At 40.2% G+C, this 17,854-nt stretch overlaps 1 protein-coding gene across 1 annotated transcript in view; it reads right to left on the bottom strand.

Moving 5' to 3' along the window:
* Positions 1–17,854, bottom strand: part of SCFD2 (sec1 family domain containing 2) — a 323,281-nt gene that overhangs the window by 231,288 nt on the left and 74,139 nt on the right. Inside the window, exon 4 of the mRNA XM_030563081.1 lies at positions 3,485–3,660. Coding sequence (XP_030418941.1) covers positions 3,485–3,660 — 176 coding nt within the window. The remainder of the gene's footprint in view (positions 1–3,484; positions 3,661–17,854) is intronic.

Consider the following 17,854-nt stretch of genomic DNA (forward strand, 5'->3'; position numbering starts at 1 on the left):
AGTTCTGGTTGCAGTCCTGGTCCGCTAGTCCTGGTCCTCAGAGGCTGGAGGTACCTTGCCTCTCTGATGCCCCACTCTTGTCTACTAAATAACTGGCATTGATAGATTTTGAAGAAAAGGGAGCTCCAAGCTCCCTGATGTCACTTCCAGCAGTGAATGGTAGGTGGGGTAGAGGCCAACGGCTCTGGCACCCAGGAATCTATTATTAATTGTTATTGAATTATGTTGGACTCAAAATGTGCCATGTAATGTCCACACACAGCAAGATACAATCCCAGCCTAAAGAGTTCGCCGTCTAAGTCAGGTGGTAGAGAAAAGCTGGGGGAGTTTTAGTTGGTCATGGATCCTAAGGTTAGCCAAATAACAGTCATGTTTTAAGTGTAGACAAACCCTTAGATTACATGACTTACACAGTAGTACACAACAAACCACTGATAGAACTTAGATCAGACCACAGGAGTAATGGCCCCCTAGTCCAGGGTTGAGGCTACTGATCCATATTGACTTTCCAAGTGCTCTGCAAAACAACATTACTGCACTTTTAACTATTTTGTTTTCCATTTTACAATAGAATAAAGCATATAACAAGACCCAGTATTATGTAGTGATTCTTACACAAAAGGATTGGGTTAAGGGAACTTCTTTTCTCTGTTTTGGGCAGTTTAGCTCTAAATGTAATATTGTTTTAGTTTAACAGTTTTGTTATGTTGAATTTTACACTTCTTACCATGAGTTTATCCCAAAGCTATTATAAGAGAAAAGAACAACCTCCTGCTAAAGAGGGATCTCCCTTTAAAAAATAAAAAAATTGTGAAAACAGCTGTTTGTTTTCAGCATCTACGGTCTGCCATGTTTAAAAAAAAATTCAGTAATCTCTTGCTAATAAAATGTTTCCTTCTGAAGAGTAACACAAAAATATCAGTGATATATTGTAGAAACAAGAAGCTTTGCTTTTCCAATTCAAATTATTTTCCAAGCATAATATTTTTAAACATCATATATAATCTATTTTCCAGTGTATGAGTCCAAATATGGGGATACACTCATAGGTGAGAAAGATGGCAATTAAAATACACTTCATTTACTAGATATATTTACATAATAAAATCTGCACTGGATACTTTTGACTCAGGAGAAAGTGTGAAGAACAACTATGTCAGACAATGTCGGTAGACGTATTTAACCTGCTGTCAGACAGAAATTACACCAGTAGGAGTAAAACTATTTTTATGACTCAACAAAATTTATTTGTCAAGCCAATCTATATTAATTTTCGGTCAAATTACATCTGCCCTTTTCTAAACTTTGTTCTAAATACAGCAGTAAAATGTTAAATGCTAACAGGGCTGTATTTTTTGCAGGAAAAAATAGATATTTTAAGCCGCCAAAATGTATTTATCCACCTATTATATTTTAGAACAAGTTTCTGCAACCCTTATTCATTGTGAATAATCCTTCCCTTATAACAGTCTCATTGAAACAGATGGGACTACTCATGGAATAAAGTGCTAGTCACTGTGAATAAGGGTGGCAGATTCTGGCCATTAATATATACTTTAGAATCTTTTGGGCTAGATTGTGCCAGATGAAAACAGCCCATAGTAAGGGGTAGTGTTTTGCTCTCTGCCCAAGGGGATCCCAAAGAAAGAATTAATAGCATCAAAGAAATGTAGAGCTGAAAAGGACATTGAGAAGTCAACAAATCCAGCCTCCTGCCCTGAGGCAGGACCAAGTAAATCCTAGACCATCCCTGACAGATGGTTGTTCAACCTATTCTTAAAATCTTGCAATGATGGTAGGGTGACCAGATGTCCCAATTTTATAGGGATGGTCCCGATTTTTGGGTCTTTTTCTTATATAGGCTCCTATTACCCCACACCCCAGTCCTGATTTTTCACACTTGCTGTCTGGTCACCCTAAATGATGGAAATTCCACAACCTCTCTTGGAAGCCTGTTCCAGAGTTTAAATATCCTTATAATTAGAAAGTTTGTCCTAATTCCTAACCTAAATGTCCCTTGCTGCAAATTAGGCCCATTACTCTTGTCCTGCCATCAGTGGACATGGAGAACACCTGATCACCAACCTCTTTATAACAGCCCTTAACATATTTGAAGACTGTTAGCAGGTTCCCAACTCAGTCTTCTTTTCTCAAGACCTACCATACCCAGCTTTGTTAACTTTTCCTTACAGGTCAGGTTTTCTAAACCTTTTATCATTTTTGTGACTCTCCTCTGGACTCTCTCCAATTTATCTACATCTTTCCTAAAGTGAAGCACCTGGAATTGGATGCAGTACCAACTGAGGTTTCAACAAGGCCGAGCAGACTAGGACAATTACTCCCCAGAACAATATTAGCCTTTTAAGTAACTACATCGCATTATTGACTCATATTCAATTTGTGATCCACCATAGCTCCCCCCACACACATACTCTTTTCAGCTGTAGCACCACCTAGCCTGTTATTCCCATTTTGTAGCTGCGCATTTGATTTTTATTTCTGAAGTGTAGTATTTTGCACTTGTCTTTACTGATTTCCATCTTGTTGATTTCAGATCAATTCTCCAATTTGTCAAAGTCATTTTGAATTCTAATCCTGTCCTCGCAGGTGCTTTCAACCCCTCATCTGAAAAATTTTTAAGCATATTCTCCACTCTATTATCCAAGACATTAATTGTGTGCTCACTCTGCCGTGCTCCAGACAGTGATAATTTGCAGAAGTCCTGTATGAGTTAAGTTACCCACTTTACACTACCTGCACCTAACTCCCTTAGACTCTTTTGAACACCCCTGCTGTATGCAAGCTAAGTAGGATATACTCTGTTCACTGTACCAACTACTCTTAAAGTTTAGCGGTAGCATAGATAGAAATATAAATTACATATTGGTTAGTGTGTCACTTCCAACAAGAAGTTGTAAGAAGTTGTCAGTGACAGTATGAATGTGAGGGAATAAATTAATATCACATTCTTCTAATGGTGGCTTTCCCTATTAAATCTCACCCACTCAATATGTAAATTACACAAGCTTACACTCACATAAAGATATACAACTTACCACTTTAAGTCATGTCTGAATTTGACTGTCTTGGCTCCAGAAGCCCATTATTTATCATTATTATTTTAAAGCTTAATAGTGATCCTAACCAGTGACATAAATCTATGCTGTCATCTTGCAATTCAGTATGCAAATGTTCCAATCTCAATTTAAAGTATTTTATATACCTTCATCTGTAATATTTAATTTTGTACCTAAATTATTATTAGATTAAAAACTACAAAAATCGTAACTGTGTAGTTTCCCATTCTTTTAAATAGCTTGAAATGTATGAAAAGCAAAAGTTCAGGAGGTAGCTTTTTAATACTATCATATAGCCCAAACAAAGTATGCAAAAATAAAGTTGGGCAAAAATATTTAAAACTAACTATGTAAAAGTTACATTGTTTATTTAGTTTAAAGTTAAATAAGCTTATATAATATTGTACCTGCAAAAGTAGCCTTTCAAAGGCTAAGAAGCTGTCCCATTTGGCATTCTGGGGGTGTTTTAAAGCCTGGATTGTGGCCAGCACAAGCTGTAGAAGTCCACGGTGGTTCCTGAGAGCTTTGGAATTGTTTTTGAAAAGCTTGATGTATGAACTGAGCTGTTCTGGGGTGACTCTACCTGTCAAAAGAAAAACAGAGCATATTACCAAAATTTCATGACGGTGAATAATCATAAATAGCTGAACAAACCTTTTTAATGACGATGGATAATATTATGCAGTGCTTTTCATTCAGAAAATAAGCTTCACAGCTATGGGTCTGCTCCTGGTTCCATTGCAGTCAACGGGAATTTTGCCCTACGTGTTACCATTAGCAAGTTTGGACTGCACAGTTCTTTTCTATAGGAGTCACTTCATCCATGATTGAAGTGCAGTCATTTTAGATAACGCACTTGGCTGATATTTAACAACATACAGCAATGCCAAAGAGCAATTTAAGACACAACGTAAAAAGTAACTTCTCTCATTCAAACATATGGGGAAATTTAAGTAAGCTACCAAAAATCACTCCAATCTCTCTCCCGGACACTGGGCTAACACTTCTACTCTTGGGAAAATTATGGTAGGAATTTTAATGAGCACATGCAGAGGGCTCCTTAGTCTTACACCTTGTCCATAACACTGCACCATCCAGCAGCACAGTCTCTCATGGCACCTGGCTAGGACAACATTTGGCTCAGTATTGACTCAGGCCTTGGCTACACTGGCGCTTTACAGTGCTGCAACCTTCTCACTCAGGGGTGTGAAAAAAACACCCCTGAGCGCTGCAAGATACAGCGCTGTAAAGCGCCAGTGTAATCAGTGCCGCAGTGCTGGGAGCGCGGCTCCCAGCACTGCAAGCTAATCCCCATGAGGAGGTGGAGTACGTGCGGCGCTGCGACCACACTCACACTTCAAAGCGCTGCCGCAGCAGCGCTTCCACGGCAGTGCTTTGAAGATTCGAGTGTAGCCAAGCCCTCAGAAGAAGAATACAACTTACTAAATCACCAGTATCATTTCCTGAAACACATTACAGAAGAGAAACCTCCACGGGATCTGACCTTTCTCAGCTTATGTGAGTTGAGGAGATCACTGAACAAGACAGTATGATTTCATCCATTGTTCATATATACATGCATTAGTACCCAGTAGACAATCATCTCCTTAATGTAAGAGAAGAGTGTGGATATCCTTTACAGTATATTTTAAGAATTATCATATAGTTAATCCTGAAATAAATATTATTCTATAAAATATTAAAGTGTAAACTATATTGCTTTGTAAACCTAAAAAAACCCACCACAATATTTTGCCCTGTGACCAGGTGTAAGCTGCACTATAGTACCTGATCCCCAGTGAACAAGGTGTGAAATCTAAGTTTCTCCTCTCCTTGTGCAAGTGCTCAAGGGGAGATCTACAAGATCTGACCTACTCTAATAGCATTATCCCTTGCTGATAACAGGTATCATCAATGTGCACAGCTGAATCATTCTAAACATGGGTTAACTGCAACGCATAGACCAGGATACACCATGCCTGTACCATTTCATGGCATATTATTAGCAATGAGTAATTTTTCTAGTGCAGACCAGACCTAAGAGTGGTTTGGAAGATCAAATTGGGAGAATATTTGGTATAGTATTGGTATTATAGTCATAGTTAGTTAGGGCTCCAGACCCTGGATCATGGTCAGCTTAAATGAAAGTAAGGCTTTTCTGCTATTAAGTATTATTTATGTTATCTTGATTTTTTTTTTTAATAATTTATAATCTTCCTTAAGGAAAGGACCCTGATGATGGCAACTGTATCTTTTTTTTTCCCCGTTTGGCCTCTTCACCAGTTTATGGGACCCCTCATCTCTTTTCTTCTCTCTAATGCCTTGTTTACACTGCACAGTTTTGTCGGCAAAACAGTGGAGACAAAACAGTGGCGGCATACACACTACAATTTTACTTTTGTTGGCAAAACTCTCCTGTTTTTCTGACCAAAAAACCCCACCTCGACAAGAGGCAAAAATCTTTCAGCAACAAAGTTAAAGTGACAAAACGTCAATGTAGATGCTGCCATTTATGTCACCATCACTGGCTTCCCCCAGTATCCCACAATGCCCGTCGTGACCACTCTGCTCACTATTTTGAACTTGGCTGCCCTGTATTCCAGCTACACAGGCACGTGCCCATCCCCTTTCAAAGCTTCGGGAAGTTCAGACAGCTGAGCATATGGCAGTAACCAGCAAATCATTAACAGGAAATCCTGCTCTCTCTGGCACTAGGAACACAGTGGCAGGTAGGCAGGGAGTGCATTTGTAGGTGTGTGCTAACATCTGCTGTCTGAATTTAAAGGGACAGCATGCCAACACACTCCTCCTCCCCCAATACGCACTCTCCCCCGCACCCACACACACTCATCCCCCACATTTCAGTTGAAAAGCACCTGGCAATACAGTAGGAGGCCTATGGAACAAGAGGATTAAGAAACCTGCATCATGTGACACTGAACCTGCCCCATGAGGCACTGCAAACCCTTCCGAAAGCTCCCTGTGTCCAGTTGCACAGCGGGACATCTACCCACAGTGCACTGCTCTCTGTGTCGACGCAAGAGCTGCTAACGTGGATGTATTCTGCCAATACAAGGAGCATAGTGTAGACAGTGTTTTAATTAAAGCGGTTGCTGTATGTCAGCATAACTTTTGTTGACAAAACTCTGTAGTGTAGACAAGGCCTCAGATTTCGTCACAAAGATACAATCTTGAAAGGGCTTTCTTTTAATCCCAGTGATTCTAAGCAGCAAGCACTGGAGATACAGCTCTCCAAATGTATCTTTAAAATATGGAAAGCCATTAAAACAAAAAAATACAAACTCTTTATAGGAATCTTAACTCAAAACATCAAGGCAAAAAGTCAGCAAATTAACACATTACTCATGCTGATGAGGCTTTAGTGGGACGAAGAGCTGACAAAAGAGTTCTACAGTTAGTTCACATAGCCTAAAACAGCAACCTCAGCCATATGTGTTTTTAGACTAAACACTGGAACTTTTAGTTGTGTTTTATTTCTTTTAAAGCTTTGTCAGGCAGATGTAGATGGTGACTGGAAAATGCCACCCCATGATACTTTGCAACATACTTTTGATAAAGAATACATTTTTACCTTTAGCAATCATGAATATAACAGCTCATTCAAAATCTGATAACTTGCTACAATTGAGAAAACATGAAGCTGCAAGTCCCTCTCTCCTCCCCCACAATATAGTCAAATATGGGGATCATCAAGACCTCTGATTTCAAGTTAGAAAAAATAATTTAATGTCATTCTATTATTAATACTATTCTTTATACAAATAAATCCAGATGCCTTATTAGGTCTGTTCCTTTGCAATCCATTCAGCAATTTTTAATGTACAATATCTCTGTTAGCACTAGAATACTAAAAAGGGAAAGTTCCACAGCACATGAAATCAAAGGGCGAAATCCTGGCCCCATTAAGCCAATGGCAAGAATTCCATTGAATTCAATGAAGCCAGGGTTTCACCTGTAATATTTACCATTTCCGTACATTTTTCTGTATATCTGCCTAAAGTGTGTGTACCCCCCTCTGACGACTCCCTCTTCCCCCTCCGCTTCCATTTCTGCTCCTTTTTTTCCAAACTCAACTCCAGAACCCTGGACTTACGCAGAACCTCACTGCTTTTTGGACACAGGCGTCTGACCACAAGGAACAAATTGCAGGATCAGGGACTATATTAGGCTAGCTGCCTAATTCTAAAGTCCTCCTATATAATGGAGGTAGAGTCCATATTGTCTTTCTAAGGGATACAAATAAGTTAAGAATATCCTTTCTTGCACAAAAGTTAAAAACTAAGTAGAAATTAGGAAGTGAACTTTGACAAGGGATACAGCAGGAGGCAACCATTTATTTATGTTTGTAAAACAAACAAGCATTCATCTCAGACTCAGGCCGCCACTGCATTCAGATATTTATTATGAAAATTAATAAACCAGATTGTATAATTATTGCTGGAGTAGGATTTAAACATGCCCTAGTAAACATGGTAATAAATGAAAACGTCTCTGCAGAAGGCAAAATAACAAAAACAATACCTCCAAACCTCAGCCCACCCACTTCCCAAATGCCTGGGAAGAAAAAAAGGGGTTTTGCAATATGTCTGAAATGTTAACAGATTCAAGCTCTGGAAGAATGAGGAGAGTAAATTCCAGTCTGACGACCCCTCTCAAAGAACATCTTAACAGCAATTTTGTTGTTTGGAGTGAAGGAGAATCAGCTCAAGAGCCTCTGATGATCTCAGCTTTGGCTGTATGTCCAAAGAAAATAATCTATTTCCCACCAAACTGGGCCCCAAAACTTTTAGGACCATGCAGGCTAAAACCAACACTTGAATTCCACCTGGAAATTACTGGACATCAAATGAAGATCCCAAAACTACAAGTTATACAAGCCTCGTAGACAAACGATAACTTCTGTTGAAATAATTATTTTTTCCTTTATCAGAGTTGTGTTCAAATAACTTTATAACAGCTTTGAAAACAAAAGGTGCAAGAAAACACATTAAACATAAAAATATTAAATGCACAAATAATGACCTACATTAGCTTGAGGTAGAGTGAAAAGGGGGAAGTGATTTGTCTTCCAGGAATAAACCCTTGCACAATTTTTTTAAAAGCGTAATATTAAACATATTTGGGCAAAAACTCTTAGGCTATACAAATAAAATAATGACAATGTTGGAGGCTTAGTCTAAAGTTTGTGGTGAAGAAAAACTAGTGGAAGAGTAGCAGATGATTCAGGGAACTCATAATGGAACAGAAAGACTTTCACTTCAAAGTTAATGGTTTGAATCCAGTTCAGCTTAACAACAATGAAAATTGTAACTTCTTAGCTGTTCTGTGAATAGTCTGTGTGAAGTTAGTTAATGTATTCTAGAAATATTACCAGGTCTCTACAGAGGTACCTCAGTTTATCAGCCTTCCATCAACTAAACAAAATGTAACACTTAACACCTCCTGCTCACTTAAAAAAACCCTCCTACTCTATATTACTGCTTAAAGATCGATCAAAAACTTGACCAAAAATACCCAAGCCGTTCTTTTATTGCCCTCAAACTGTCTCTTCTCTGGAGTCTACTCCATCCATGGCTGTAGAAGTACACTCTGAAATCCTTAAGAATACTTTCCTGCTGAGGAAAATCTCTCTCTTTCCCCATAACAGTAATGCTCCATTGGACACTGGAACACAGGAAGGGAGACAATCCCTCAGATAACATGTTCCTATACCAAATGGAGGATTAGAACTAGAACCCCAAGTTCCCTCACAACTTAGCAGGAATCCAGTACAGAAAATGGAGCACTGATATTCTGTGCTCAGAATGCCTTATTCAATCTGCACTGACTGACATTCTGAATCCTTTTCAGGGGTTGCCCTTAAAGTGCAATGCAGCAATTTAGCTTCAACGTTACACATACATGGCCCAGTGGCAAGGTCCCCATGGAAAAGGCAGAGTCACAAGTTTTGTCCCATCAAAAGGAGTACTGTACACCACAACCGTCATCCAAAATGTCTAGACATAGCAATGGGCCCAACAGCGACAGAGCCTATGGGACACAGAGTTGACCTCAGCTGGTGTAGCAGATCTCAGTGTGATTCCTAGAAGAAGGCAGGCATATCAAAAAACATCACCACAGCAGGCATCTATTCCAGCATCTCAGCAGAAACACCATGAAGTGACAGGACAGAGAGACTGTGCTACTCTTTCTTATAATTCAGATGAGTGTCTACAGAGTCAAAGAACTGTTCTACTTTGAGCTTGGCTAATTCTTGCTCTGTGATCTCAGTTGCATGTTATCTTCCTTCACTGGGCTTCTGTTTCCTTACTTGTAACATGAAGTTAATAGCTTAGCTATCCCACATGGATTTTGTATAGCTTAAGAACATAAGAATGGTTAAGAAAGACGCTGAGAATGGGAGACACGGGACGGCTCACTTGATGATTACCTGTTCTATTCATTCCCTCTGGGGCATCTGGTATTGCCATAGTTGGAAGACAGGATACTGGACTAGACGGATCTTTGGTCTAACCCAGTATGGCCAGTCTTATGTTCTTATGCATTCAGTGGGTAAGCTGAGGGGCATTTTCATCAAGCAGCTGAGGGGCACTTGGGGAAAGCAGATATCTATGTACTGGCACAAGGAAGGGTAGCTGGCCCTTCTAAAGGGAAATAGGTCTCAGCCTACCTCTGGTGCAGCTCATTTGCCTCCCCAAATAAATTAAATCACATGCCAGACAATCATATGACTAAACCAGTCTTCTGTTGGGGGAGGGCGGTCGGACAGGAAAAAAAGGGTGATTGCAGTGTGAAGCTGCAGGAAGTCCCCTGCACTGGTCTCTGAGGAAGGGAACTGTGGCTAGGTAGAAAGATACTGCTGGAAGTCTTGTTTTCCTTCTGTGAGAAGGCAAAAAAGGCAGAGCAGACTTTGTATCTTCTTTAACAACTTACAAAACAGTTACACACGGTACCTCTGGGAGCAGGGGCTGTGCCCATTTTAAGACTAGGGTGGATGAACTTTTTGAGCTTATTTTGAACTTTACATGAATAAAACTAGACCCTAAGAAAGGCTGTTATGAGACTTGTGAAAGTCTTTTTTTTCCAATTGTGAAAGTCACTGGCAGCCCCCCTTAATAGCTTACAAGCAGCCAGTAGGGAGAAGCAGAAGCAGAAGCCTCACGGACACAGTACCCTGAACTTTTGAACTGTCTCCCCTTATCAGTTTTGAGGCAGTTGAAGCTGGTTCTTAGCTGTTTTTTGCTGAGCAGATTGCAGAAGTGCAGGGTTTGTTAACCACCAATCAAATGCTAGCACGTCCGAAGCCTGTGTGTGAGTGTGTATAAAAGATTCTTGATTTTTATATTGAGTAGAGTTTTTTGTTCCAAGGTACAAGGCTCTCCTTTCTTCTGCAGAATAAATCATCTTTTCCTTATCCCTGTCGGGCTGTTATTGGCTCTCAGCTAGACAGACCCGATATTTCGGTAACACAAAGAACCAAGATGGGGAAATGAAACAGGCTGCTGCAGAGCCACCCCTGGCCATGAGGAGGCATTCAGAAGGAGGCTGTCCTCTTACATGTACATAAATAAAATTATATACTTCCCTCTGCATATGCTTTTTAATCATGGTTTTAGAAGCAACTGAAGTGGAGAAGCCAGAGTTGCAAAATTTAAAGTGAAATTAAGTACTACCTATGTCTATAAAATGACTGGAAATCTACAACATTCCTTGGCTGAGCCATCTCCTAGCTTGTTTTGAATGAAAGGGTGGAGCTTGGTTGTGGGAAGAGCCTGGAAAAGTACCAACACATCTTATTCCTGCGCTGACCCCTGGAACCCAGAGGTGAGTACAAGCCCCTGAGATACCCAGACAGCAGCAGGAAAGCCAGGTGCCATGAAGTGGGTTCCAAAGAGGATGGATCTAGACTATTCTCAGTGGTACCAGATGACAGAACAAGGAGTAATGGTCTCAAGTTGCAGTGGGGGAAGTTTAGGTTGGATATTAGGAAAACTTTTTTCACTAGGAGGGTGGTGATGCACTGGAATGGGTTACGTAGGGAGGTGGTGGAATCTCCTTCCTTAGAAGTTTTTAAGGACAGTCTTGACAAAGCCCTGGCTGGGATGATTTAGTTGGGGACTGGTCCTGCTTTGAGCAGAGGGTTGGACTAAATGACCTCCTGAGGTCCCTTCCAACCCTGATATTCTATGATTCTATGACCTCTAGGAAATGAGCTGACTGAAAAAATATATGCCCAGAGGATTTCAGTTGGCTTTTTAAAATGCACACATTCTCATTTAGCATTAAGTCATGTGTTTTCAGACATTCTTGAGTGCTTCATCATGTTCTTGGCAAGTTGTTCCAAAGACAAGCATGTCATTGCAATAGGTCAGTACATTATTCACAGGACTGATTATCTGTCTGATAATGCTTTGGACAATTTATACAGCTGAGTATACTTAAAGGATCACCTTGGGCATGGTGCAATCCAATATGAGTGGAAATCATGATGACATGGATTAGGGCAGGGGTCGGCAACCTATGGCACGCATGCCAAAGGTGGCACAAGAGCCCATTTTTGATGGCACGTGGCGGCGGGCTGAGCCGCTCAGCTCACCATCACTCTGGGGTTTCTGCTGCCGGCTCCTGCCAGCGGGGTCCCACCGCCAGTCCCACTCAACAGGAGCCAGTGGCCAAAAACCCAGAGTGGGGGTGGGCTGAGCTGCTCAGTCATTGCTCTAGGGTTCCCGCTGTTGGCCCCTTGCCAACAGGGTCCCTGCTGCCGGCCCCACTCAGCACCCGCTGCCAGCCTGAGTGAAGGAACCCCAGGCTGGCAGCGGGTTGAGACCCTGGCTGGCAGGAGCCGGCGGCCAGAACCCCAGAGTGGCAGTGGGCTGAACTGCTCAGCCCGCCGCTGCTCTGGGGTTCCAGCTGCTGGCCCCTTGCCAGCCGGGGTCCCCACCACAGCCCCACTCATCTTGCTTCCGGTTGGAGTTCTAGCGCAGACCCCCTGCCAGACAGGGTCCAGGCTTCTAGCCCTGCTCAGCCCTACCAGCCGCCAGCTCCACTCACCTCAGCTGCCCATCTGGGGTTCCAGCCGCTGACCTTCAGCCAGGCTGTTAACAATTGATCACTGAGAAGCCTGTGTGCAGCTTAAAGTATCCAAATACGTGCCAGACATTGGAAAACTCAGCAAGGAAAAGCAAGGGCAAGGATCACACTAAACTGCTAAGATCTGCTTTTAATTTAATTTTAAATAAAGCTTCTGAAACATTTTAAAAACTTTGTTTACTTTACATATAACAGTAATTTGATTATGTAATATATAGACTTATAGAGAGACCTTCTAAAAAACGTTAAAATGTATTTCCGACACACTAAGCCTTAAATTAGAATGTATAAATGAAGACTTGACACACCACTTCTGAAAGGTTGCTGACTGCTGGATTAGGGGTATAGTTTGTGTTCCTATAACACTTTTTGAAGTAGGGTTTTGATTCCAATTCCATTAAAAATGTAGTGTGCAGGTCCATCCAGATTCAGTGTCATATGATAGTTCGCTTTAAATGTTACATTTGGAGAATGCATGACCACACAAATGTGCATTGCATCTTCATTTTGTGCTTTGAAGACATTTACAGCTTTAGAACCCCACGGGGTAGATCTTTTTAATAATGTCTTGCTTTTGTATTTTTCTTGTTCCTTTCAGATAGTTCTCTCATTCTCTTCTGTGTTCTGGGCTACAGATGTGTCTGTCTTACCTTTATATAAATAAATCTGGAAGTCCCTTATTTTTTCCCCAAGTTATGAAACATGGTGAGGTACTTTACTAGGAGACTTAATACCAACATCCATAGTGTTTTGGTCAACAAAGATATTTGCCACCTTTTTTTATTATGCATAAGGAAAAACCTGACAAAGGTATCAGTATTTCCATATAGGAAATCATTTGGTGATATAGAATATAGGTTTTGCAGTTGATCCTCCCTTTGTCACTTATTTTGAACAAGCCCAGCATGGGGCACAACTCTCAGCAGAACATGTTAAATCTTTGTCTTTGAAACTAGTCTGGTTTTGTTCTGCAGATAATGATGCATTGTCTAAATCAGATTTACAGTTGACCCAGATTATCAGTGGCTCCATGCTTGTGTCTATTAATTGCATATTTGTTTTGGGGCATCAGCCCTTTCATCTTGGTAGGCTGTTAACACAAAGGCAGCAGCTTCTTCTTCAGACTTTAGGTCAGTCCCTACATAGTGAATTTTTCTGAAAACTGCATTTTCTCTTGTGTCTCCTACGTGAAAATCAGAAGTTTGAAAATTTGTGATGACATGACTGTCAGTTGGCTTCTTGCTGTGCCATACTGACCCAAGGTGCTCTCTCTCTGCTAGGCACTGTACACTGCAGACCAGCAGAGACAGCCACTTACCCAGAAGGCTTAAAATCAAAACAGACAATGAATAGATAAAGAGTAGTGCAGTGGTTCTCAAACTTTTGCACTGGTGACCCCTTTCACATAGCAAGCCTCTGAGTGTGATCCCCTTTATAAATTAAAAATACATTTTAATATATTTAGCACCATTATAAATGCTGGAGGAAAAGCAGGGTTTGAGGTGGCAGCTGACAGCTCGCGACCCCCCATGTAATAACCTCATGACCCCCTCAGGGATCCCGACCCCCAGTTTTAGAATCCCTGGAGTAGTGGATGGGATGGAACATATCAAAAACAGATGTCAGAGAAGCGATGGTGAGAATGCATCTACATTTTGTTTTGGTTTTTTGTTGTCTTGTTTTTAAACAGGTGTTATTTACAAATAGTTCTTGAAAACAGGGCTAGCATTTGTGGCCCCTCAGAAAAACATTTCTTTCCACAAATGCCACAGGTTCACTCTCATGTGAAGGGGCCTAACAAATTCATGGCCATGAAAAATGCATCACAGACCGTGAAATCTGGTCTTTTGTGTACTTTTACCTTCTACAACACCAATTTCACGGGGGAGACCAGAATTTCTCAAATTGGGGGTCCTGACCCAAAAGGAAGTTGGGGAGGTCGCAAGGTTATATTTTGGGGGGGGGGGGGGATTGTGGTACAGCCATCCTTACTTCTGCACAGCTGCCTTCAGAACTGGGTGGCCGAAGAGTGGCAGCTGCTGACTGAGGGCCCAGCTCTGTAGGCAGCAGCGCAGAAGTAAAGGTGGCAATACCATACCCTGCCATCCTTACTTCTGCTGGCAGCAGCTCTGCCTTCAGAGCTGGGCTCCCAGCTGCCCAGCCTCCACTCTCTAGCTGTGCAGCTCTGAACGCAGTGCAGCTAGCTGCAGCAGCGCCAAAGTAAGGGTAACAATACACAGCCCCCTTACAATAATCTTGGAACCCCCCCAACAACTTTTTGGGTCAGGACCCCTACAATTACAAACACTGTAATTTACTATTTTTAAAATCCTATGACTGTGAAATTGAACAAAATGAACTCTGAATTTGGTAGGACCATAACTCATGTGGGATAGTCCCCTTTGTGAACATATGGTTAAGCACAATTATGGCAATATTGTCTGACTTCTGACTAGCAGGTGTCTTCCTTTTGCTGCATACGTACACTTAATAAACATTGGGAAGTAGAACAGGCCACCATTTCTTGGGCACATAGGCAAATATTTCCAGTCCTCTGTCATGTTGCAAGAGTGCCATAGGAGCCATTTCTGTTTCTTCAAGCATGTACTGATAGTCACCTACATGGAGATCACACTAATATTTATTGTACAACTCATCTAGAGCATGGAATCTAGCCAAACCAAATTTGCACAGCCCTCACAGGGTTAACATCTATCTATTGTCGTGCTTTGTAAATCTAAAGACATAGTTTCTGTTTTATAAAGTTACATGTTGGTGCAAAATTTTTAGTGAATCTTTTCTGCATTGAGTATGTTTGATTGCTCTGTATCTTCTTGCAGGTTATTTATCTCATGTAGCTTTAGTACTATGCTTTTAAGATCAGTGAACTATTCTCTCTCTTATCATTGGTGTTGTCAGTGGCTATGTAGCATTCAACATTTTCATGTCACTGATGCCACAATTGAGCTGCCTCCACCTTTGCGGAGGTATTTGTTTCAGTGAGTTGTCCTTTTTTGCTGTACAGTGAGATTTTTCTTCTGGTGAGAAAATTTAAAATAAAAATAATGACTACAAAGACGTAATGGACATTTCTTGATCCAATGAATAAGAGAAGCATCCATGTGTACTTATAATGATACTGTGCCACTTTCAGCGGAGACCAAGAAGTGGCAGTGCCCCCATTTCCTTTTCGTAGCGCACAGTGGTGTCCTCAGTGTTGTCAGTTGGCTTTGATGCATCTATAGGTAGAGTACAGTTTAGTTCTATATAACAGGAACACTGACTTAGTTTTATGCCTACTATTGGTTAGTGGATAATCAGTAAACACTGATGGAGGTATTTTTGGACACATCTTGCCTGTCTTTTATCTCAAGATACATGCCTAAAATGGCCTCAACATGTTATATGACAACCGGAGTCAGAAGTCTCTTGCAGGTATTGTCATGTATTACCCTCTCCTAAACATTAGAAAGTGTCATCCTAATTATAATGGGTTGAAACTATGTATTTCTGATAATCTAAAACCAAAACTTTCATTATTTTTAAGTAAGCAGTCTAAGATGCTATTTTTGTCAGTTTTTCCTATCACAAAATCATGATCTTCCCATTTTTAAAGCCAATCCAAGCTTCAAAGGAATTACATGATAATAATTATGATATGTGAAAGACAATGCAAGTTTAGTTTAAACCCTTGGACTTTCTGAAGCTAAAATGTGATGAATATATATCAGTGCATTAATGTTTACCATAACTGATCATAGGAAAACAGGTTACAAATTATGTAAAGTAAAGGAAAATTAATGAAGAGCTAATACAATTTTATTTTATTAACTGACAGACTTCTGGCCTTAAAGTCTATGAGTCTCTGATGAAGTTGATATTCACTATCTGCAATTTTACAGTAACATAATAAAATTGGATTTAATTGTAGTATTCTTACAAGATCAACATACTTCTAAAAGTTTAAAAGAAAACAGAATTACCTTTAAACTGTAATAACAACCAGACATATAAAGAGACCTGCTTATGAATTCAAATTAAGTGTTTTGAGTTTTCTGTCTACAACAAAAATTGAGATTAAATATATAAGAGCTTCATCCAAAAACTCCAGACTCACAAAGAGCCTATTGTCAGCAAACTCCCTTGTTAAAAGGAATAACAGTAAGGTTAGCCAAATAGTACTGTTTCCATGTGCCAACTGTAATTTAATCAAAGATAACATACTACCAGTATATTGCTGTTTCACATCACTGCACTGGATTCCAATAATGTCTCACTTCCATCTGCTAACGGTTTTACAGCAATAGAGCTATGAGGCACACGTATGATATGCCTTACAATTTTATTAGGGCTTGAACTGTTTGTTACCCGTCTTACACCACTGAGATTATATATGCTCTAAGGCTATTCACTGAGTAAAGATAGGACTAAAAAAGTTTATTTGAAACCCTGAAATACAGTTTAGCCTTCAAGCTCTGCAAAAGACATGAAGCAGAACAATAAATTGTATATGCCATAGTATGCACTTCTTGTAATACAAGCACAGAACTGGAATTTTATTGTAAACTGAATTATTATATCTTATTTTCTTATAAATTATAATAAGACCGTAATATCTCCTCCTACAAGGTAAACGAACATAGTTAAGCAACTATTAAACGTACTTAGAAAATAAATCGCTATTCAGCTGTTACATAAGATGAAGAAAAAAGTGTGGAAGTAGAGCAAGAACTGACAGGGATTTGAAGGGGATTTCAATGCAAACAGTCTCTTCTGTGAGCAAGAGTCAGGCTAGCTGTAACCCTAATAACGCAAGACTTGTAGAAACGAGGATTGTATGAGGCAAGTGAAAAAGAACTGTGTAAAAAGTTGTTGCGACCTTGTGTAGATAGCTATTGAATGTAGACTAGAGTCTAAATAAATGTGAAAATAAGACATCAGAATGACCTATGTATAAACAAAATGCAGCTGTTGCTCATTATTGTATGTAACAAAAGGTATAAATGCTTGCTGTAATTGTTTACCTGGAAAGAGACCTGTTTAGCTCTCTCCTTCCATGCAATTGCTAGAGATAATAAAGTATCTGATTTGCTGCACCCAACCAAAACGTGAGAACTATGTTTTTCTCCAACAAAAGGCAAACCCAATATTTACCTGCTACAGAAATATCATCCTAAAATATCAGGGGCCAAATTCTGTTCTCACCTATGCTTCTTCAACTACATTTAGCCTATGAAGATTTATAAAGATTTAATGTTCAAGATACATACTTTTCTGAGCAGGCTGAATTCATTCAGTCTTTGGTTCATTATCACCTCTTCTAAAATGTTCCTGCTAACCTGCACTGGTTAACATAATTCCATTCAATTATGAATAAATATTCCCTTTACCCATTTCAGCCTCCCTGTTAAATAGGGCAAATTTTCTTTAACAGTCATCTCTGTAGTTAATATTTTTTTTAATTGCTGAGAACATTTCCAGAACTATTTCCACAACCTCCCATATGACCTAGATCTGTTGCCCCGTTAACAAAACACAGTGGCTGTAATGTTCCCTGGGGTATCCAGAGTTGTGAGGCACCTCACAACCACCTGCCCTTAGCATGAAGGAATCCTGTCTGTGCCTGCTTTGGATCAGGTCCCTGAAACCATCAACCTCTGACAGCA

This window comes from Gopherus evgoodei, chromosome 5 (assembly GCF_007399415.2).
Source record: "Gopherus evgoodei ecotype Sinaloan lineage chromosome 5, rGopEvg1_v1.p, whole genome shotgun sequence".
In the NCBI taxonomy this organism is placed as follows: domain Eukaryota; kingdom Metazoa; phylum Chordata; order Testudines; family Testudinidae; genus Gopherus; species Gopherus evgoodei.